The sequence below is a fragment of the Lygodium microphyllum genome, chromosome 2 (genome assembly GCF_053477565.2).
Source record: "Lygodium microphyllum isolate KBCC chromosome 2, Lygodium_microphyllum_v1.1.10, whole genome shotgun sequence".
In the NCBI taxonomy this organism is placed as follows: Eukaryota; Viridiplantae; Streptophyta; class Polypodiopsida; order Schizaeales; family Lygodiaceae; genus Lygodium; species Lygodium microphyllum.
The window spans coordinates 151,401,485-151,425,824 of record NC_141136.1 but is presented as its reverse complement, the minus strand read 5'-3'; the positions used below and the strand labels follow the sequence as shown (position 1 = coordinate 151,425,824).

At 39.4% G+C, this 24,340-nt stretch overlaps 1 protein-coding gene across 2 annotated transcripts in view; it reads right to left on the bottom strand.

Moving 5' to 3' along the window:
- Positions 1–10,580, bottom strand: part of LOC148040468 (uncharacterized protein At2g24330-like) — a 47,391-nt gene extending 36,811 nt beyond the window's left edge. The window contains exons 1-2 of one of the 2 annotated variants that reach the window (XM_087699644.1): positions 10,292–10,580; positions 154–489 (exon numbers count right to left, since the gene is read on the bottom strand). In XM_087699644.1, coding sequence (XP_087555770.1) covers positions 154–486 — 333 coding nt within the window. In that variant the 5' untranslated portion in view covers positions 487–489; positions 10,292–10,580. The remainder of the gene's footprint in view (positions 1–153; positions 490–10,291) is intronic. The other variant, XM_087699648.1, reaches the window with a different exon arrangement.
- Positions 10,581–24,340: the final 13,760 nt, after the last annotated feature.

Below are 24,340 nucleotides of genomic sequence, written 5' to 3'. Positions count from 1 at the left end.
TGTTAAAACTGATCTTGACAAATACCAAACTAAAATATATATCAAAAGACCTTGGCACCATCAAAAGACACTTTTTCTCAATACTTCTAGCTGGTGGTTCTAAGGGGTTTTAAATTTTCTGATAAATGTACATTTGGAATTTAAAAAAAGTACCTCAATTACGATTGAATATACAATCACACCCCTTGCTAATCTTCTCCATGTCTGAGATCGTCGCTTTAGACGAGTATGAGCAGCAGCTTCCTCCTTAGATAGGTGTTGCAGCTTTTTCTCAAAATCTTCCTTGCTAGACCTGTAGAATATGTGCCCTAATACTGAGAAACTACTAAAAAACTTTTGTATAACACTCTTTTTTCTGCCATGTTCAGATTTTGATGTGACCACAGTGGCTGATGCATTGTTCTTGTCAGATTGAATTTCACAATTCACAGATGGCATGGCAGCATCAAGCTTCCTGTTGTTATCTTCTGAGGTATTCTCGGCCATTTTCTGGATATAAGATGGAAATCAGCTCTCTCTCTCTTTTTTTTTTCATAAACAGCTCTCTCTCTCTCTCTCTCTCTCTCTCTCAAGCCTGAATGTTCAATGTGCAACTGAATGCTCAAGTGCAACGAAATGCACAGGCCTGAATGTTCCACGTGTGACCAAATGCTCAGATGTGACTAGAATGCTCAGGCCATGACTGTGCTCAGATGGAGCCGAATACTCAGGTCGTGACTGAATACTGTGAATGCTGGTATGACTGAATACCGATGTGACTCACAATCAGTAATCAGTTATCAGTCGTGACATAAACAGTAGTTAGTACTCAGAAATGTTGTCATGATACACAACAATGCAGTTGTGAAGGAATCAGTATTGTGTAATGCAGTTGTGATGTAAACAGTAATGCATTAGTGATCAGTTTAACCTGGTCTGATACAACAGTCATAAATTGCAATACTGAGACACAGCACTAAAAAGTTAGTTTGAAAAGCTATACTAGAGACGCGGGGGCATGATGCACTCACATCCACAAGCATCAAAAGATGGTCTAAGGTCACAAAAACACTGAAGACAACATGCAGGAGGGGTCTGGATGACATGAGATCTCTCATAAGAGCCGAGATTAAAGAAGTGTATACATCAAATAAGATGAAAACAATGAAATACGTACTAAAGAAAATGCTCAATGGATTGAGATTGCAAAAAGGAACAAAGGAGGGCATACAAGCAAAGTAGAAGCAACAAATGCCACCATAAACCAAGAAACAAGGCAGAAGACTCAAGCACTCCAAATTTGAGAAGTCGGATGGGTCAAAACAGCACCCCACATGAAAATCAGACAGCCTTGAGTGAAAAAATGGGGGCAGAAGAGGATTCTATTCTAGATGCATAGAGAGTGGGAGACCTAATGGATAAGAGAGGGTGTATCCTCATGCGGAAGTTTGAAGCCATGGATAAGAAAAAAGCCTTCCTCACTAAAGGAGAGCCCTCAAGGGAGACAAATATACCTTGATGAGGGTTTGATAATTGGAAGCATGTAAGGAGGAAAAGTATACAATGTACAAAGATGCTAGGGTGATTATTGTAGAACCTATGAGCATTGTACACTTAGGATGTCACTATGGAACTACAATGGAGCAAAACCTATGAGACGCTTAGGATGTCACTATGGAACTACAATGGAGGACTACATTATGTTGGGTATTTTCACCACAATTTTTGAAATATAGACAGCCATGTATACAAAAATGCATCAATGGAAAGGAAGCCAATTGCTAGATATTCGTGGGTATAGATAGAAAAGTGCATTCTACTCAAAAGCTTAAAAGCCTAGCGGCACTAGGGGCTCTAGGGGTGTCGCTAAGAGGGAAGAAATGGTGGGATGCAAAGTAGAAGTTATGGAGTGCAAGAAAGTTGAGAGAGAGAAGAACACAAGAAGGTTATGTGGATACAAAATGAATGGCACCCTTATTCTTTATTATTTTCACTCATATGTTATTGTACAATGTGTGCATATACAAAGAATGCTCGCCCAACTATAGGCATTCACCTTTACCCCAATAGCCTCCCACTTAAAGGTCAATGAACCTTTATGGGAGTATAAGAAGAAAGTGAAGATACTATCCAATACACATCAACACTTTGCAATGTGCAAAGCACTCAGAAGGTAAACTCTTCCTGAGAAGATCTGCACGGTTATCATTCATATGGATCTTAACAAGCTCAATGTGCACTTCACGAACCTCCCTAATGAAGTGATATTTCACCTCAATGTGCTTTGTCTTCGCACGAGAGACAGGGTTTCATGCCAACTGAGTGGCACTCTAACTATCATGGTACAATGTAGGCACCTCCCCTATAATGCCCAAATCTCCCACTAGATGAGTAAACCATATAGCTTCCTTGTAGGCCTTAGTGGTTACAACATACTCTGCCTCAATGATAGATAAAGATGTACATGGTTGCAAATCGAGAGACCCAACAAACTGCACCACCTATGAAAGTAAAGATAAAACTTGCAGTAGACATCCTAGAGTCTACACTCCCTGCAAAATTAACATCTATATACCTAAGAATATATGTATCCTTCCTTCCAAAGCATATGCACATAAATCTAGCGTCGTTCAAGTATCTCATGATACCCTTTACTGCCTCCCAATGCTTCTTACTAGGGTTTGCCATATACCTACTAATCACTCCCACTACATAGGCAATGTTTGGACGTGTAGCAACCATGGTGTACATCAAGCTATCAACTACAGATGCATAAGGAACCTTTGCCATTTCAACCTTTCGCTCATCTGATTTGGATTTGTCCTCTTGGCTAAGTTTCAAATATGGAGACAATGGAGCACTAATAGCCTTCCCCTCTCTATATTATCTCTCCAACATCTTTCCATTGTATTTCTTTTGAGACAAGTAAAGCATCTTTTTGTCTCGTTCTCTCATAATGCACACACCAAGAATGTGACCAGCATTCCCCAAGTCCTTCAAGTCAAAGGTTTCATGTAACCTTTTCTTTGAAGCATCCACATCCATGATAAACTTCCCAACAATCAACATGTCATCCACATAAAGAACTAAGATCATAAGGTCACCATCCCTGAACTATATTAGGGCATTGAGCTTATGATACCACTCCTTGGGAGCCTATTTCAAACCATATAAGCTCTTATGCAACTTACACACAAATTGCTCCTTGTCTTCCACAATAAACGCCTCAAGCTATTGCATATAAATATCCTCATGCAAGTGGTCTTTATACCCATCTAAACCAACTCCATATCCCCTCTAGCAGCCAAAGCAAGTACCGTACAGAGGGTATTCATCTTCACTACTAATGAGAAGATCTCATCAAAGTCAATCCCCTTCTCCTGCTTTGGCCACCAATCTTGCCTTATACTTAGGCAATGCATCAGATAGAGATACCTTTAGCTTGTAGACTCACTTACATAGCAATGCATGTTTGCCCTTATGCAAAGGAACTAGCTCCCAAGTAGCATTCTTTTCCGAAAAATCTATCTCAAACTATATGTCCCTCTTCCACTTAAGATGTCATCTCTAATCATTGTATAAACATAACAAGAAGATTCACCACAATACGTGACTGTGACATAGACTAGAGATGGAGCATATCTATCTACTAGTCTAGAAAACCTCATAGATGTGTATAAAACTCGTTCAACCAAAGCCACTAGCTGTCCACTATCTTATGGTACTCCCACATTAGCAAAGGTGTCCAAGCCTTGCATCATGTGAAACAAATCGTACAATCTGCTCATGTGCTAGCTGCCTATCCTCCTGAAATATCGCTTTGCAAATATCAACCATTTTATAGACTGCTTATCCATTTTACCCTTATTGAAAATGGCATCATGGTTATGTACTACCTTCTTTGATTCAAGATCCCACAAGCGATAGTCCATTTCACCTAATTCTCCATAGCCAAGAAAAATATATTTCTTGGACTTAGGATCAAGCTTACTCCACTTGTACCTAGGTATATGCATAAATGCCTCACAACCAAAAACACGTAAGTAATCATAACAAGGTCTCTTACACATTTTAAGACATGCATTATCCATAGCAATCAAATATGCATCATCCAAGGATGATATGTTGGCCTAGGCGAGGAGTAATTGTGTGATTAATATAACGGAAAGCGAATAAGAATGAAAGAAGTAATCGATGCACAACAATACTCAATCACGAATGAGAAGTAATGAATTAATGAGAGAGAGAGAGAGAGTACAACACTCTAGATTATCACACTGAATAATGCCACACTTGTGCAAAATGAGACACGAAGTGTCTTTAAATAATAAAATATGAAACCCTAACGACTTAACCATCGTAGGACACCCTAAAATAAACCCCAACCCTAGTGTCACTTAGTACTAGGATACTAGGGGCAACAATTGCATTTAATGACAGTTTAAATGCCTGGGAAGCCCGAATCATAGATCAAAGGGTATCAATGTGTAGCCCACGAGATGGCGCATAAACCACATTCCATGAAATGGGCGGACTGATTTAGGAAAAATAGCAAAATCTTGGAAAATGAAAGAAAATATAAAGTCGTGGTTGCACAAGTTCATCCAAGTGGATATAGCAACCTATGACAATACAGAGTACGACAGATCATGAAACAAGTGTAATCAAGTTTAAGGCCTGTAACTTTGGTCGAGGAAAAGCCTTTGTGATAAGATCTGTCAAGTTGTCTTCAGTGGGTATGTAAGACAACTCTTATTTCTCTAGCTAACATCTGCTCACGAACATAATGATAAGGAGCTTCTATATGCTTTGTGCAGGCATGGAACACTTGGTTCTGTGCAATGGCCAAAGCACTTTGGCTATCAGTGTAGATAAGTGTCAAAGCCGTCTGGTACACATGAAGATCTACAAGTAACTTGCGAAGCCAAGCACACTCCACTGTGGCTGTAAACGCTGCTCTGTACTCAACTTCACAACTGAAAGTAGCAATTATAGTTTATTTCTTGCTGAACCAAGAAACAAGAGATGTACCCAAGAAGAAGCAGTTGCCACTATGAGAGAGACGAGAATCTGAACATCCAGCCCAGTCACTATTAAATATCCATGCAAAGAGAGTGAAGAATCAATCTTGTAGAAAAGGCCAAGATCCTAGGTGCCTTTAAGATATTGAAAGATACGCTTCACTACCTATTAGTGAAGTACTGAAGGGTTGTGCATATATCTACTCAGTTGGGACATAGCAAAATGAAGATCGGGCCTCGTGTGACATAGATAAATCACGCATCCAACAGCCTGCTGATATAAACTAGTATCAAAGGATCCACTACCATCATCAAAAGAAGTGAATTTAAAACCAAGCTCCAAGGGAGTAGACGCAGGCTTACAATCCTCAAACCAAAAACGTTGAAGAAACTGTCCAATATACTTGGATTGTGCCATAATGATGCCCCTCTCAATGATAGCAAATTGGACATCCAAATAATACTGAAGTAGACCAAGATCTGTCATGGTAGATGTCTACTGTAAATCAGCCTTAAACGCTACAATTTGACTAGCATTGGTCCCAGTGACAAGCATGTCATCAACATAAAGCGCAAGAATAATAAAATCAGATCCCTAATGTCGATTGTATAAAGTAGTCTCAATAGGGTTATCATGAAATCCAAGATGCAATAGATGAGAATGTATGCAGGTGTATCAAGCCTGTGGGGCTTGCTTTAAACCACGCAAAGCCTTCTTCAGACAACAAACTTTGTGTTTAGAGCCTTTAAGTGCAAGTCCCAGAGGCTGAGAAACATATACCACTTCATTAAGATATCCATGGAGAAATGTTGTCTTGATGTCCAGCTAATGCACCTCCCAATGAAAGTGGCAACAAGGGCAATAATACTTCTGATGGTGGTAATGCAAGAGTGGGGGAAAAAGTCTCCTCAAAATCGATTCCTTGTTGTTGGACATGGCCCTTGGCAACAAGGTAGCCGTTGTACCTATCAATAGAACCATCTGACTTTCTTTTAATTCTATAAATCCATTCGGTACCTATGGCACACTTGTCGTGAGGCAAGTGACATAGCTCCCAAGTGTGATTCTGATGGATGGAATCAATATTTGCCTTCATTGCTTTCACCCAATGATCATCAGAAAAAGCACATTTATAACATAGGGGTTCTTCATTGCATGTTGTAGCCACAATGCATATGCAAGAAGATTACCTTGATCCTTGTAAGCAGAGGCTCGTATGCAGGCAGCCAAAGGAAGAGGCTATTTGTTGTCCCGAAGAGTGTCTAACAACCAGCAAGAGACTCTTTTAGGCTGCTGAATTTCAGCCCTTGTATGCTCCAATTGATCCAAAATAGGGGGCTGCTCTTCAGACAAGGTATCATGATGCTCTTGTGGCTGTAAATCAGGCTGAATAGACTGTTGTAATGTATCTATACATAGTGGAAATAAAGGCTGAGAAAAAGGATCAGCCATGAAACCATTATGGAAAAGCAGTAGTAGGCTGTCAAAGATGTCTGAAGCATCAATAGTGGGCTGTTTTTTACACTCAAGCAAGGGCTGAGAAGCATTTTCAGCAAAGAGAACATCTCTACTAACAACAATAACCTTGCTTGTGGAGGGTTGATAAAGATGGTGCCCTTTACTTTTAGGACTATATTCAATAAATATGCAACAAACAACCTTATCATCTAGCTTATGTCTTTTCTGAGAAGACACAAGCATATGCCAATGATCTAAAAGTCCTCATATGAGAGATAGAAGGCTTGGAGCCAATCCATGCCTCAAAAGGAGTGATAGTGCACAAATCTCTTATGGGACACATGTTCAAAACATAAGCGGCACATAGAATAGCATCGAACCAAAAGGAATTCGATAAATTCTTACTCTTCAACGTGTATCTATTCATCTCCATGAGTGACCTATTCTTCTGCTCTACTACTGCATTTTGTTGTGGGGAGTAAGGAACGGTGCATTGATGATGAATTCCCCGAGATGCAAGATACTTTGAAAACTGTTTGGAAAGATATTCACCCCCTCTCGGTGAGAAGGATTTGAATTCGAAAGCCGCTTTGGTTTTCCACCATAGCAATAAAAGCCTTGAAGCAAGAGAAGACTTCAAACTTAGATTTCAGCCCATATACCCAAGTAAATCGGGATTTGTCATCTATGAAGGTGACGAAATATAAAAATCCACCAATGGATTTGGTCCGCATAGGACCACAAACATCACTATGAAGGAGATGCAAAATAGATGGCAAATGAACATGACAATCCTTAGGAAAGGAGAATCAATGCATTTTACCAAGTAAACAACCTTCACAAATGTGATTTGATGGCACGTGACTTTTTGGAAGATCTTTGACCATATCCCCTGACTGGAGCTTCATCAATGCTCGATAGTTTATGTAACCAAGCCGTTGATGCCATAAATGTGTCTCATGAAAATATTCATTTGTTAAGAAAGCATTGTCCATAGGATTTTCAGCAAGTTGCTGATCTAAGCATCAAGTTAGATCAAGGCGATAGAGACCCTTAGTGAGGGTACCTATCAAGACAATGGAAGAAGAAATCTAATCATCATATACCGCATATCCGGGGCCATCAAAAATGACGTGAAACCTAGAAGTAGTAATGGCTGAAATGCATATAAGATTGTTCTTGATGCCAGGCACATAGAGAACATCATGTAATGCCAAAAGAGTGCCCAAGACGGAGACAATCTGCATATGTCCAATGCCTTTAACTACATAAGAGGCATTGTTAGTACACATAACTATAACCTCCTTAGATACATGAGAGAGAGATGAAAATAATGTTCGATAAGAGGAGATATGCTTAGATGCACCACTGCCGAAATACCAAGTAGAAGCCACATTAGTTACAGAAAAACAAGCATCATGAATAAAGAGATTATACTAACACTGAATGAAAAATGTATAACCTTAAACTAAGAATAGTTCGCGGTCTCGTGTGTAAGAGCAAGACCAGACTCCTTCTTCTCTGATGCAATGTGCTTACGACATTCATTGATGTCATGCTTTGTTTTCCGACAATAGTTACACCTCTTAGCTTTATTGACTAGACCCTTGGAAGGATTGATAGAGGATGGACCGACATGGAAGGGTGTCTTCAATGTAGAAGGGGTGGAGGAAGAAGGATGACCAACATGAAAGTTTGCTATTTTTTGACAAGCAACCTTGTTTTTTAGCTTGGGTTTGGGTTTTCCACGATGACGGGTAGAAAAGGCCTGTTCAATTGCCATGCTAGCATTGCCGTTGAGACAGCTTTTCTCCTTCTATAACAAAAAAGACACAAGCTAACCGAAGCTGTAGGTGACTTGGTTACCCATAGTTACCAACTACAAGGTGGTAGCAAAACCTTGATATGACTCCGGTAGACCATTAAGAGTGATGGAAACAAGCTGGTTATCGAGAATTTCTTCATCAATATTTTATAATTGCTCAATAAGATCTTTGATTCCGGTGAGATAGACATCCATATTACCTCCTCCTTCCATGTGAAGATCTTTCAATTGCTTACATAGGTAAGCAACACGTGCTTCATTGCACACTTAATATAATGACGTAAACTTATTCCATGCTTCCTTGGATGTCTTGCATGATCGGATGCGTGGAATGATTGCTCTCTTCACAGATAAAGCGATTAGGGCATACGCTTGGGCGTCATGGCTATCACAACAAATCTGGCCTTGAGTGGGAGACATTGTCGAAGAAGAGGATGATTTAGCATCATGAGAGCCACCTTGCAATGTAGAAGTGAAAGGTGGTGCCATTGTTGGAGAAATCAGCCTTTGCTCGGTGCCGTTAGCTATATACATAGATTCTTCACGACAAGAACATTTCGCATCATGTAAGCCCACATTGGGTAATTGATGCCGTCGAGCTTGTCATCAACACCAAGCATGCCCGACAAATCATTATTATTGCTGGCCATGAGTAATGATCAGCAATAAAATAACATTTTCCAAGGGAAGAGAGAGAAAATAGATGCCCGAATAATAATAAGTCACTGATAGAAGATATGCTGCCCACCTCAATGAAGTAAAAAAATATGGAGAATAATAATTTCTCTCGTTTCTTTTTGCTCAGGAGAGAGAACAATATGCAGAAAAAAATTATTTTCAAAAATGAATGTTACCCGATCAAGGCGGTATCCCTCAGTGGTGCCATAAGGCTAAATCCTTGGAATATAGAGGCCGTTGCAGAGGCCATGAACTCTGCCTTAACCATGCCAGAGGCTGAAAAACAGATGGGACATGAAAAGCACTACAAATATGTCAGCACTCATGATGTCCCATACTGGGCTCAGAGCTGTGTTGGAGACTTGGAAAGATCCTGCAGGGATCATTCTCGGTGCCTTTGCTATGAATTAGGCTTTGGACTTAGCTTCAGAGTAGTGGCCCTTGACCCTCACTTTCAGAAACTCCTTCTTAATGAGCACATTGTATCAGCATACAAAAAAGCAACCAGTCATGCAATTCTTTGTGATTGGTATAAGCAGGCAGGACCAATCAACCCAGGATGATACTAGTCAGTTTTTAACATGCTGTAAATTGCAGGAGTTGGCTTCCATGTTCAGTTTTGAGACAATTGCTTCATTCACATAATTATGCAAACAGGCATGACTGTCCACTCTACACTAGACAACCAAAAGAATGGTAACTTTCTCCGCTACTAAGTTACCTAAGATTGTACTATTCTTGGTACGGCTCACAACACCTCTTTGATCTCTTTAATCACACACAGTCACAAAATCACGCCCTCAAAAAAAAAAAAAAAAACCTGCTGAACTACCTAACATCTTAAACCTCAATACACGGTTGCCAAATGCAAGCAACATGGAAAGAGATGGCACATTTCACAATGCGCCTTCACTTTTCTATCTAAAATGTGTTAAAAATAGAATGAGAATGAGATGTCACCAGCAGCTAGAAATCGGGGAATCACTCGATCAAAATTGACTAGAGGTTTAGCAATCCATTAGTGTGTTTGAGATTATGATACTTCGGTTTCATATGGCGTTGGCTTGAGATTCCCTATGTTACTCCCTTGTGCATCCTATAAGATGATATTTCCTGCTTGGATGTAGTTCTATTTCTTAGATGCAATACACACAAAAATCATTGTTGTCTTGATATGAACAGTATGTTTAAGTGTGTGTAGCTTCATTGCAACATACACAAAAAAAAAAAGTATGCTGCCTCAAGGGAAATCATACGGACGCTGTAGCTATGCTTGTGAATTATAAAGCGGCTGTTCAAACAGAGAAAAAGGTCGACGCAAATGCTTACATCAATCGATTCACAGCGTTTCGAATTTCCTTCGAGCAGAGCAGATTGGAACCATGAAAATCTCGATGATCAGCACTTCTTCTTTGTTGTTGACCCTGTGTTGTCTGGCAGGTTTTGCAGCAATCCTTCGCCACGCTCTCAATCTCTCATGTGTAGATGTCTTGTTTTCTCATTTTCTGTTCATCGCTCTCTCTCCCTCTCTCTCTCTCTCTCAGACTTGGAATGGAAGTCAATGCAAGGTCTCGACTTTAAAAGGTGGATGGCGTCCCATCTTGCGTGAAAGACCAAGAGTAACCTGTTGTGAATCTATATCTATCTATATATAATTTAGTTTAGTTTTATATATTATTTATTCTATATGCTAGCTGGCCTAGCAACGTTGCCTCCCAGACCCCCTAACCACACATTACGCGATTTGTGAACTTGCAAAATTCACTAGACTATGCTTCATTCGCTTCGAATTTTGGTGAGCATAGGAAAGGGACCTTCCCTTTGCTCACAAAAAAGGGAAACAATTCGCACACTTCACACACAACAAACAACACACTCTACACCACCAATCTCAATATTCTATTTTTGAGACAATTCACATATAAGAATGTAATTGATCATGGAGACTATCATTAATTGCATATATATGGTTGTATGCATTAATGCATGTGTACTTTATGAGTGTGGTCACCCCTACCAGTTGGGAATGACTTCACATCATACCCATTTTTGTGATGGCCACAAAGAGAGAGAGAGAGAGAGAGGAAATATGGTAAGGGAGATGTTGATTGTGTGTGTGTGTGTGTGTGTGTGTGTGTGTGTGTGTGTGTGTGTGTGTGTGTGTGTGTGTGTGTGTGTGTGTGTGTGTGTGTGTGTGTGTGCATCTTTCATCTATCTATCTCATGTAAGTACAATCAATGTTTAATCTTTTTTACAAATTTTACTTTATTTGTGTAACAAATAGGCTCATCAATATGCAATATTAGTGGTGGGTACTTGTGCTTACGTATATGTGTGAAATATATTATGGTCAACTTGGAATTATCCTATAATTATCATGTAGGATTGGATTTGGGTTAGTACTTTAATGAGTAAAATAGTAGCAATATTGAGACCACCTATGAAAATCTAACTATAGGGAAACCATGTACATCCAAAACATTACAAAGGACCGTGCCATCATAATTGGTAGTTATTCTTCTTCACAAATTTTACTTTGTTTTAGTATGATGATAAGGCTCAACATACCATGCTAATTGTGTGGGTGCATGAGGCAATATAGTAAGAGAGAGATGCATGCATAATTCTATTAGGTTTAAGGATCCTAAAAGAGCAAACATGTATATCCTACTTCATTTTTTGCTAGAATATTCTCACTATTCATGCATGAGATTTCTTCTCCGTCCAATTCTTCCTTTACTTACATCTCATTTGTGAAGATTATGTAATGCACACAATAGAATACAATGCTAAAATTGTGGTTCACTTGAGAAAACAAAGTGCTACATGCTATGTGGTACACCTTAGAGTATCTAAATGATGCTATGCTACAATACTCACACTAACACTTATGGGTTTGCAAACTTAAAATTACCATGTAAATATGAGAAAGAAAATGATTGTAGAGTGAGCTAGTTTTGCAAGGAAATCATCTCTATTGAAACTATAGGGAAGGTATAGAAAAAGCTAGAAGGACTAGAGTCCATCCAAGCAAAGCTTATCAACCTATAGAAGGGATTGAGAAAGGGACACCCCATTTATATGATCAGATTGAATAATGTTGAAAAGACCAAGGAGGAACATTATCCTTGTTGATTAATGACCTCGATGACATATCCTTGGAGGAGCTAACACCTCTTCCCCCAACTGAAAAGGTTGACCACAAGATAGAGCTAATTCTTGAAGCCAAACCTATATCTAAAAGGCCATATAAGATGTCCATATTCGAAGCCATCAAGCTTAAGAAACAATTGAGACGGCTAATTAGGTATTTATCTACTCGAGTAATTCATCTTGGGATCGCATGCTCTCTTCTAGAAGAAAAAGGATGAATCTCTCATATTCTATATTGACTTCAAGGGACTATATTGAGTAATGCTCAAGAATATAGCCAAGATTAACAAATTCCTAGACCTATATTGACTTCAAGAGACTAAATCGAGTAACACTCAAGAATATACCCAAGATTAACAAATTCCTAGACCGCCGACTATATGGAGCCAATATCTTTTCAAAACTTAACTTAGATATGGACACTAGGAATTATTGGTTGTGCTATTTAAAATTAACAATATCCCAACGACATTTAACCAACTAACTCAAGCTATCATTTGGCCATATCTAGATGACTTTTTGCAAGTATTTTGTTGATTTATTCTAAGTCTCTAAAAACCATAATGTTCATTTGAATATCTTACAAGACGTGGGAACTCCAACAGTCACAGTGTGCGGGCCTTCACTTTATTCAAATGTCACTAAAAGAATAAAGAACAAAGTGAAGTGATAGGCACCCACTACCTACAGTGTACAGGTGTGTGGGTAACTAATACACAGTGCGGGTATTGTCAGTGTAACAAATGCATGGGCGACTAAGCACAAATGCCTTTACCCCCAACAACCTTCCACTTAAAGGTGAATGTGTCCCTAGTGAGTAGAGAACAAGAAAGAAGTGACAATGTACATATATACATAAGTACAATAAGATGAGGAAAGATGTTATCTCATCCAATTCCCATCAACTTCCTAAGGAAGGCAAAACGCTCCACCGAGAGACTTTTAGTGAGTAGATTTGCAAGATCTTGGTCTGTTGAGATTTTGACATGCTCAATGGACTTATCCTCAATGACCTCTCAAATAAAGTGGTAACACATCTCAAGATGCTTTGTCTTCGCATGGAATACTAGATTCTTGGCCAATTGAATAGCACTCATAGAATTTGAATGCAATGTAGGGACCTCATTAATAATGCTAAGGTCTACCACCAGATAGCCTAACCAAAGAGCCTCCTTGCATGCTTTAGTGGTTGCAACATACTATGCATTTGTAGTAGATAGGCCGCATTGTACCTTAAACATCCAAGAAATACCACCTCCGACATAGGTGAAGATATAGCAAGAGGTGGACTTCCTATTGTTTGCTTACCTTGTATAATCAAAGTTAGTGTACCCCATAACTCCTGTATTGTGGCCACCATAATGCATGCACATAGTTGTTGTACCCTTCAAGTACCTCATGATATCCTTGACAACATCCCAATGTCGTATGCTAGGTGTAGCCATACAGCATGCCACAACTCCCACAACAAATTCTATGTCAAGATGAGTGGCTATCATAACATACATCAAATTGTCAATTGCAGATACATAAGGGATCTTGGTGGTCTCAGCCTTCTGCTCATCAGACTGCGAACAATTGGCCTGATTAACCTTCACATGAGAAGGTAAAGGACAGCCAATAGGCTTAACGTCATGTAGATGAAATCGCTCAAGGACCTTCTAGATGTACTCCTTCTATGACAAGTATAAGAGCCCCTTAGAGCGATTGCACATAATGAATAACCCAAGAATATGCAAGGCCTGTCCCATGTCCTTAATCTCAAAGCTCTTCTTGAGCTAACCTTTCAATCCAGCTCATCATGAGCACTCCTAGCTATCAACATATCATCTGCATAGAGAATCGAAATCATAAAACTTCCATCATGAGCCTTCTTCTGTATAAACATCAATGCTCGTCACTACGAGAATATCCTTGTGAATGCATAAAAGAATCAAACTTATGGTACCATTCCCTAGGTGTCTACTTAAGGCCATAAAGGCTCTTTCTCAATCTACACACTAGGTGGTCCCTGCCACATTCAACAAAGCCCTTAGGCTGCTCCATGTAAACCTCATTATGCAAGTCCCCATGAAGAAAATCCGTCTTGACATGCATTTAATAAAGATCCAAGTCAAGCAGAGTAACCAAAGCCAGTACCAAGCATAGGGTAGTTATCTTCATAATAGGAGAAAAGACATCATCAAAGTCCACATCATGCTCCTCCTTAAAACCCTTAGCAACCAATCTAGCCTTGTATACTAGCTTGGGGTGTCTAAGGATACTTTTCAAATTGTACACCCACTTGCATAGCAAAGCATTCTTTTCACTAGGTAAAGGAATGAAATCCCACGTATGATTTTCCTGCAGCAAGTCATACTTTGATTGCATGGCCCTCTCCCAACTATCACCTCTGCACATGGCCTCATCATAAGTAAGAGACTCACCAGCATCTGTCACCATAACATAATCCATAGAGGGTTCAAACCATGCATGCTATCTTCTATCTCTAGTAGACTACCTCAAAACATGCTGTGGGGCTTGTACATTCTGTGAAGCATCAGAGATGCGGGCCATTGGAGCACCAGCACACTACTCCAAGCTATTTAGTTGTTAGCGGTAGAATAGTAGGAGGCTTCTCTTGAAATATCACCCTACATACCTCAACGACATGCTCAGGCTACTTATGCACTTTCTCCTCATGGAAAACAACATCATGGCTACTATATATAACATTCTGAGCTTGCAAATCCCATAAGCAATAATCAATCTCACATGCATCCCCATAACAAATAAAGATGCATTTCCTACACTTAGGATTCAGCTTATTGCGCTTATCCTTGAGAACATGGCAGAAAGCTTCACAACCAAAGACATGCAAATGAGCAAATGAGGGAGGTTTCCTAGATCATATCTCCTCTACGACCTGATAGTCAAGAGTAGTACATGAGGTCTAATTTATCGTGTGTATGGTGGTAGTATCTACCTTAGCCCAAAAATGTTGTGCTAAGCTTGCTTGACTAAGCATATTGTAAACTTGCTTCTGAATTCTCCTATTCGTATGCTCAACCATATCATTCTAGGGTAGGACATACGAGGTAGTCAACTGACATTTAATATCCCTCTCATCACAAAAATACTCAAAGGCTTTAGAGACATACTCAACCCCATTATTTGACCTTAGCATTTTAGTCTGTACCCACGGTTCTCAGCCAAAGCAAGCCAATGCTGAAAGATAGCCAAGACTTCCAATTTCTACTTATTAATAGGATATGCCCAGACCTTATGTGTATAGTCATCAATGAAGGTAATGAAATACTTTGAGCCACCTAATGATTGGCAAAGCATGGGACCATATACAATGGAATGAACAAGAGCCAAAAACTTACTCATGCATGTCATACTGAACTTTTTATGCATATTACGTGTCTATCTACCATATAAACAATGATCACAAGACTCAAAGCACTTTTGGTCAAGGGGTGGAAGATACTACAAACGGGTAAGCATTTTCATTCCTTTCAAGGACATACGCCTAAGGCGACGATGCTAAAGAGGTACATGTAAAACTACATCCACTGCCAAAACTAGCCCAAAAATAATGTCAAATTAGCCCACTAAGCATCAATTGTATACATAAAGCATGATGCAAGCATGTACATGTCACCTAGTCCCATGGTCTCACTATAAGACTAGCTCAACTTCATAACCAAATGCTCAATGGAATATCCAAGTGTCAAGTAGTGGCTCCCACTTTAACAAAAGTCAAATGCCAAACAAGCAAACAAAGCTCAAAACATTAGGTGAAAGACATCCATATATCCAAGATCCAAGTAGTATAGCATCCAACCCAAGTAACTTGCAAAGTTCTTACTATAGCATCAAATGACCATATATAATAGTGGATGACATCCAATGTCAAGAGGCAAAGCTTCAATCTCAGCTCAAGAGCATAACAAGCATGTAAGATCAATGGTACACCCAAGTGTAGCATCCAAAGTGCTCTAGAAGCATCCAATAGCAATAGGCATAAAGTTTGTTTGACAAAATGGCATTCATCCTTGCTTATTATAGTAGTTTAAAACCTCTATAAAAGAGAGAAAATAAGTACTCAGATCAATCCAAGAAGCATGCAAGACAATGCCATGACATTCCTTAAGCATCGAGGTACCACATGAGCATTAGTAGACATAAACAAGAGCTCCAAACTCTGAGAGTATACTGTCTCAAGTAATATTACAACCAGTTGTCCACAATATAAAACCAATGTCAAAGATCTTTCAACTCAATAGAAGTATCCAAGACCACAATGCTTATGCTAGAGAGTTGCTAGCAATGCCCAATGATTGTTGAAGTGTCACAACAAGCACTGAGTTGCCATGTGTGCTATCCAAACAACCTAAAGATCACGTGCAAATCACACCAAGTATTGTCCTATTGTTGTTGTTTATGCTACTCATAGTAGGGCTCAAAAGAATGCTCGACGACATCTAACAAGGTCCTATATCAGGCCTCAAGAGTTCGTAAGGAACATTGGAGTAATGAATGATCAATACAAGCCTCAAATGGTGAGGCTATGGCTACCAATGAAACCTGTGAAATGTGTATATTCTCCACAAGTTGAAGTAAGGTCGAGTTGAGATCCTCAAGGCCAATGCAATGGCTCTGATACCAGTTGAAGGGAGTGAGCCATGAAGTGGAAGCACGGAGTAGGAAGCAAGAGTTATGGTGGAGAGAGAGAGAGAGAGAGAGAGAGAGAGAGAGAGAGAGAGAGAGAGAGAGAGAGAGAGAGAGAGAAGATGTGGGAACTCCAATAGTCACAATGTGTGATTGGCCTTCCCTTTATTCAAATGTCACTAAAAGAATAAAGAATGAAGTGATAGTGATGGGTGCTCACCATGTGCAGTGTACAGGTGTGCGTGTAATTAATACACGATGCAAGTACTATCAATGTAACTAATACATGGGAGGCTAGGCATAGGCACCTTTAACCCCAACACACAAAATAATGCCTCAACTAAGAAGGTGAATCAAATCATTGAAGACATTCTGATATCCTATTGTGCTAGAGAACTAAGTGGGTGGAACATTTGTTACTTACACAATTTGCATGTAATGCCAACTACAAATAAATAATTAAGATGTCTTCATTTCAAGCTTTATTTGGATAGGACTGTTGTATACCATTGGTTTTTTGGAACCCCGATCTCAAGGTGGAAGTCTCTAAAGCTATGCTCAAAGAAGTGGACCAACACATTTAATCCATTTGTCACGACATTAAGGCAAAAAGTCTTATTCTAATCCCTAAAGGAAGGAAACATGGTTTTCCTAAGGATGAGACTTGAGAAAAGCTTACCTTCCCTATGGAAATACAAAAAGATTATTCTAAGGTATTGTGGAGCTTACATTGTCATGATGAGGCACATTTATGCTAAAAAAACCTAGGTTTCATAGTTACAATAGGGCGGCATCTTAGTCATGTGTTTTGCCGGTTTCTTTTTGCTCAATTTTGCTTTCTTAGTAGTTGAGGACGAGGAGAAATAAGGTGGTTTATTCAGAGGAGGGATACCTGAATGACATGATGCAATAAGAAAATGTTATTGGAAAGATAGAGGAGGAGTAGATGATCCACAATTCACACCGATCTCAAAGTGCTTGCATGTTGAGAGCTTCAAGACATTGGCCAAAGCTTGTGGTTGAGAAGATCAAGTCAAGCGAGGAGCTTTGAGATAATAGCTAATGTCCTTAGTGCTTGAGATGTTGTTTGCATTATGGATAAGCCATCATAAGGCATCAATACGAATGGCTTAATGGATGCAAAAGGGGGTGAGCTTGACTTGAGGGGAGTGCCAAATCGGGAGTACATCAAAGCATGTTATAATGCAAGCCAATTGACTTTGGATTTTTTCTTATAAGGATGGCTTTTTACCATTGATTGGTCCTGTGAGTGGAGAGTTTTTAAGAAAAAAAATATTGTTTCTTTTTGGAAAAGCAGGAAAAGAGAGGAAAAATGTGGAAGTCAACATGCACAAGGCATGTGGAGGAGAAGAGGTTATGATTGCATGGAGTATGACATCTTATGTGGAGGTGATACATTATGGTTGCAGCACTAGTGTAAACACTATTCATGGCCTTCAATATCAAATTATCAACCATCTTGATCAGTGTATCATACATAGAGAGCATCAGGTGGTAAGAAGACACACATTGGCTCTTCTACTTGAAATCCATACACTTGATAGCAAAGGGAAGAGGAAGCTAGTATTGCTTGGGAATAAGCGATAGCTTGAGAGCCTTCAGGAAGGAGGAATAACCACAATTTGGGAGAAAGTTATGTGCTTCAAATCTTAAAATAGATTGGAGTGTCAGCAGCATGAAAGGAAGAAGAGAGGACCCTCAAGGAAGTGGAGGAGGATGTTGCTACAAAGGAAACCCCTCCCCTTAAAACTAAAGAATAGAGCTGTGAAAATAGGGGTCATGATCAAAGCCATGTTCATCACTACAAAACTTGCATAGATGATATGGAGTTCTGTCTCTAGAGGAAGCTGAGTTGACGTATATATAGCAACCTACCAAAAGTAAAAGCTTTGCTAGGGGTAAAGGCGCTTATGCCTAGCCACTTGTGTAATACTACACTGACAATACATGTGCACCTATACATTGCAGGTGGCAAGCGCCCATCACAATCGCTTCGTTTCTTTATTCTTTTAATGACATTTGGATAAAGGGAAGGCTAGATACACATTGTGACTGTTGGAGTTTCCACATCTTTTGCCTCTCTTTCTCTCTCTCTCTCTCTCCCCTTATTCATTTAACTCAGCTTTCCTTTCTCAAAGATTTCATTGCTCTAATAATAGGGCTAAATGTCATTTATCTAGGAAAAGCATATGCCTCTTGTCACTTGATCCTTTCGAGGGTTGGTATTGATACCCAAATGTTCACTTGATACTTGGGGATGCTTGACACATGTCCTAGAATGGCTTTGGGCTTCAATTGAGCTTGCATTTACTCTATTTCGACTGTTATATCTCTACTATTCATAGTGGGTAGTAAGCACTTGTTTGATAAAGATTATGCTCACTATGCTTTGAAGCTACTTGGATACCACATATTGGATATATTGACACTCTGGTTGTCATGTATGCCTATGGATATGCTTATGACATGCTCCTAAGCTAAGGTTGAAGCTTGGATGCTTTGACATTGGCTGTCATTCTTGTCCTTGAATGCTACTTGGACGCTACAGTTAGAATCTTGCAAACTACTTGGGTTCAATGCTTCCATATGTATGCTTTATGGATTTTGGATACTCGGATGTCAGTCACATGATGTTTTGAGCTTTGCTTTCTTATTTGGCATTTAACTTTTTCTTCAATTGGAGCTACTTGGCTTCATGTACTGAGCCACATTTACACTTGGATATACTGCAAAGTATTTGGTTTATGTAGTTGAGCTTGAGCTTATTACAATGAGATGGTGGGACTCATTTTGTGACATGTACATGCTCTCTTGATGTTTATTGGATGCAATTACCCTATTATGGACTGATTTAATCTCTTGGCTTGGACCTAGAACTTATGTATGTTAGGGTGTTGTTAGTGGTATTTATGTGTTTTTGGGTGTTGTTAGTGGTACTTATGTGTTTTTGGGTTATGTATTGAGCTTTGCTCAGGGGTTATGTATCTGGCACTTCTCTTCATTTACCTTTGAGACCTACCCTATGTATGATATATATGCCTATTACATATATGGTTTCTAACGTAATGATATTGTAATAGTCTCTAGTGCTGATTCTTCTTGGCTTTTTCTTTCTTGATTGCTCACAATTGGTTATTAGCATATCATTTCGATTTATTAAAAGCAACATGTTGTTTTAGTTCTATGCATTTTATTTGAGGGCAATCAGCTAGACATGACAGTCTTTTGCTTACAATTTGTGGACAACTCATTACTTTGGCTAGTATCTCTTGTCTCTCGCTTGATTTAGCAGTGGTTTTTAGGTTGAATTGCAAGGTATTACAACATCCTGTCTTGTCCTTCCTTGTACTTTCTTAGTATCATTATGGCTAGTGTTTCATGACAATGCTATCTTTAATATTAAGAAACTGGATGGGACCAATTACAACTATTGGAAGTCCTAGATATGGTAAGTTTTAGTGCAAAAATTGTAAGTTAGACCACTCAAACATGGGGATGCCAAACTCAAAAACATTGCATTCGAGGATTGGGATAAACTAGATGAGCTATGCAAGTCCACAAACAATTTATCACTCTCAAAGAAGGTTCACTACAATGATGTAACTAAAAATTAGACTACATATGAGCTTTGGACACAAATTAAGAATCTTTATGACAAGAGAGTCCTACATCTCAAATGTATTGGCTGAAAGAATTGATAAACCTTTCCATGAAGGAAGGGACTTCTATGTCTGCACACTTGAATGAATTTCACTCCATCATTAACCATTTACCTTCACATGAGATTGAGTTCAATGATACTTTGCATCCTTTATCTCTAATTGGTACTCTACTTGAGTTGTGGGACACTTTCTATATGGCTCTCTGTGCTACGGATGGGTTGGAATTGTAGGATGTTAAGAGTGCCCTCTTGACAAAAGAGGTGAATAGAAAGAATGTGAATGCTTCCCATATGTCACATGCATTGACTATGGGAGGCCAGTAGGATGGAAATGGCCGTGGTAGAGACTCTAACAAGTCTCAATCTAGGACATGTGGATAGTCTCTCACTAAGTCCTCTAGCAAGTCTTGTCTTACTTGTCATTATTGTGGAAAAGCATGTCATATTCGGCCACAGTGCCATAAAATACGCAAAGACAAGTGCAAGGAAAAGAGAAATTGTAAAATGTAGGACAAGAATAATGATCACAACATTGTGCCTAGCAAGCCTAGTGCTGGGGATAAAGGTGCCTGCACTTAGCTACCTGTGTATTAGTTACACTGATAGTACCCGTATACTCGTATACATGTACACTGCAGGTGGCAGATGCCCATCATTGTCACTTCATTCTTTATTCTTTCAGTGACATTTGAATAAAGGGAATGTCAGTCACACATTGTGACTATTGGAGTTCCCACATCTTGTATCTCTCTCTTTCTTGCACTTGCTTCTTCTACCATAGCTCTTGCTTTTGCTTTGTGCTTCCACTTCAGGGCTCACTCCCTTCAACTGGTATCATAGCCATCTTTCGTGAGAGCTTGAGCCCAACCTAGCATTGCTTCACCTTATGGAGAAAATCTTCAACTCATAGTTTCAATGGCAACCATGGCTTCAACTTGATGTGGTATGTAACAGTGTCCCTCTCTTCCCAAGTTCATTAGAGCTTATTAGATCTCTTCTAGGCCTTCTTTGGTAATCCCTAGAGCTTGCATTTCCCCACATTTGCTTCAGTCCACCCTAGAGCCCCTCTAAGGTAGGCAGTGTAATTTGCATCTCTTCTTAGCCTGATCTCTCCTGCTCAGCCCGGCCACTCCTCTAGCCTCTAACTGGCTCTTGGCACTCTTGGCATCCCTAATGGTCATTGGCAATGCCTTCTAGCACTTGTATTCAACATTGGGCATCAATTGGAACTCTTTGGATTCAACCACCATTAGCTCATAGTTTATGAGATTTTGTTGTATTACAGTTTAGAATAGCACTTCATTCATTGTGTGGAGGTCACTTATGCTTTTCAAGATATCTATTTAATGCCGAACCATCTGGGGATGTTATGCCAATGTATTGGAACACTATGGGACTAATTTGAGCATTCTTTTGCTTAGTTTTATATAGGTTTTAGGACTAAGTGCTATTTTATTAGTGAAATCATATCCCTATTGCTCCCAAGTGCTTATAAACTATTTGGGTTGATGTACTAACACTTATGGTTCATGCTATATGCTTGGTTATGCTTCCAAGTTGCTTTTGAGATGAAATTGGAGCTTTAAATCTTGACATTGATTGTCATTCACTATTGTATATGGTTATTTGATGCTTCAGTGTAAGAGCTTTGCAAGTTACTTGGGTCAAATTCTCTTGAATATATGCTACTTGGATATTGGATGTATAGATGCCTTCCACATGATGTTTTGAGTTTTGTTTGCTTATCTAGCATTCAACTTTTGTTTGAGTGGGAGCCACTTCTTAATACTTGGATGTTACATTATACATTTGGTTACACAATTGAGCTTGAGGGTCTTATAGTAAGACCGTGGGACTTGGTGACATGTACATACTCTTGTCATGCTTTATGTACGTTGTTGATGCTTAGTGGGCTGATTTGACATTACTTTTGGCCAGCACCTATTTTTCTCACAATGTTGTTAGTGATGTATGCATCTTTCTTGGTTATGTATTGAGCTTCTGTTACATCGCTTAGTCTGTTGTGCCTCTAGTTGGTCTCTTCTGTTACCTGTGAGACCCACTGTATGCATGATGGTTATACCTATGGGATGTCATTGTACATGGTGCTAAGTCTTATACTCTCTACCCCTTGCTTATATATGGGTCAATCAACCATATTTTGGCAGTGGATGTAGTTTCACATATATTTCTTTGGCATTGTCACCTTGGGCATATGTCCATGAAAAGAATGAAAATGCTTACTCGTTTGTTGTAGTATATTTCACCCCTTGACTATAAATATTTTGAGTCTTGTGATTGTTTGTATGGCTGGCAAACACACAATACACATAAAAGTTTTGGTATGACATGTATGGGTGAGCCTTTGGCTCTTGTTCATTCTGATGCATGTGGTCCCATGCCCTGCAAGTTGTTAGGTGGTATGAAGTATTTCATTACTTTCATTGATGACTATATGCATAAGGTGTAGGCATATCTTATTAAGCAGAAATTAGAAGTCTTGGCTACATTTCAACATTGGCTTGCTTTGGTTGAGAACTAGTCTAGGTATAGGCTAAAATACCTAAGGTCAGATAATGGGGGTGAGTATGCCTATAAAGCCTTTGAGTAGTTTTGTGACAAGAGAGGTATTAAGTGTGAGTTGATTGCCCCGTACACCATGCCCTTGAATGGTATGGTTAAGCACATGAATAGGACAATTCACAAGTGAGTTCACAGTATGATTAGCTAGGCAAGCTTACCACAACATTTTTGGGCTGAGGTAGTTACTACTATCATATACTTGATAAATTTGTCCTCATGCACTACTCTTAACTATTAGGCTGTAGAGAAGGTATGATCTAGAAAACTTCCCTCATATACTCATTTGCGTGTCTTTGGTTGTGAGGCTTCGTACTATGTACCCAAGGATGAGCACAATAAGTTGGATCCTAAGTCTAGGAAATGCATCTTTCTTGGTTATGGGGACTCATATGAGATGGGCTATCACCAATGGGATCTGTAGGCATAGAAGGTTATCTATAGACGTGACGTTGTTTTCCATGAGGAGAAAATGCATAAGCAGCCTGAGCATGTCATTGAGGTATATAGGGTGATATTTGAGGAGGAGTCTCTTATTATTATGCAGCTAGCTAGACAGAGCCTATAGCAGTAGCTAATGCCTCAGTGGCCCATGCCCTGATGCTCCACAGGATGTATAGATCTCATAGCGAGATTTGAGGCAGTCTATTAGAGATAGACACTAGTCTACACAGTTTGAGCCCTCTATGTGGTTTGAGCCTTTTACTTATGATGAGGCCATGCATAGAGGTGATAGTCACTCTTAGGAGAGGGCCATACAGTAAGAGTATGACTCATTGTAGAAAAATCATATGTAGGATTTGGTTTGTTTGCCTAGTGGCAAGCATGCTTTGCCATGCAAGTGGGTATATAAGTTGAAAAGTATCCCTAGATGCCCTAAGCTAGGATATAAGACCAGATTAGTTGCTAAGGGCTTTAAGCAAGAACATGATATGGACTTTGATGAAGTCTTTTCTCTGTTATGAAGATCACTAACCTATGCTTGGTACTGGCTTTGGTTACTCAACTTGACTTGGATCTTTATCAAACGGATGTCAAGATGGCTTTTCTTCATGGGGACTTGCATGATGAGATTTACATGGAGCAGCCTAAGGGCTTTGCAAAACATGGCAAGGAATTCCTAGTGTGCAGATTGAGGGAGAGCCTTTATGGCCTTAAGCAGGCACCTAGGGAATGGTATCACAAGTTTGATGCTTTTATGCATTTAGAGGGATATTCCCGTAGCAGTGATATGGATTCGTGTTTACACAGAAGAAGGCTCATGATGACAACCTTATGATTTTGATCCTCTATGTGAATGATATGTT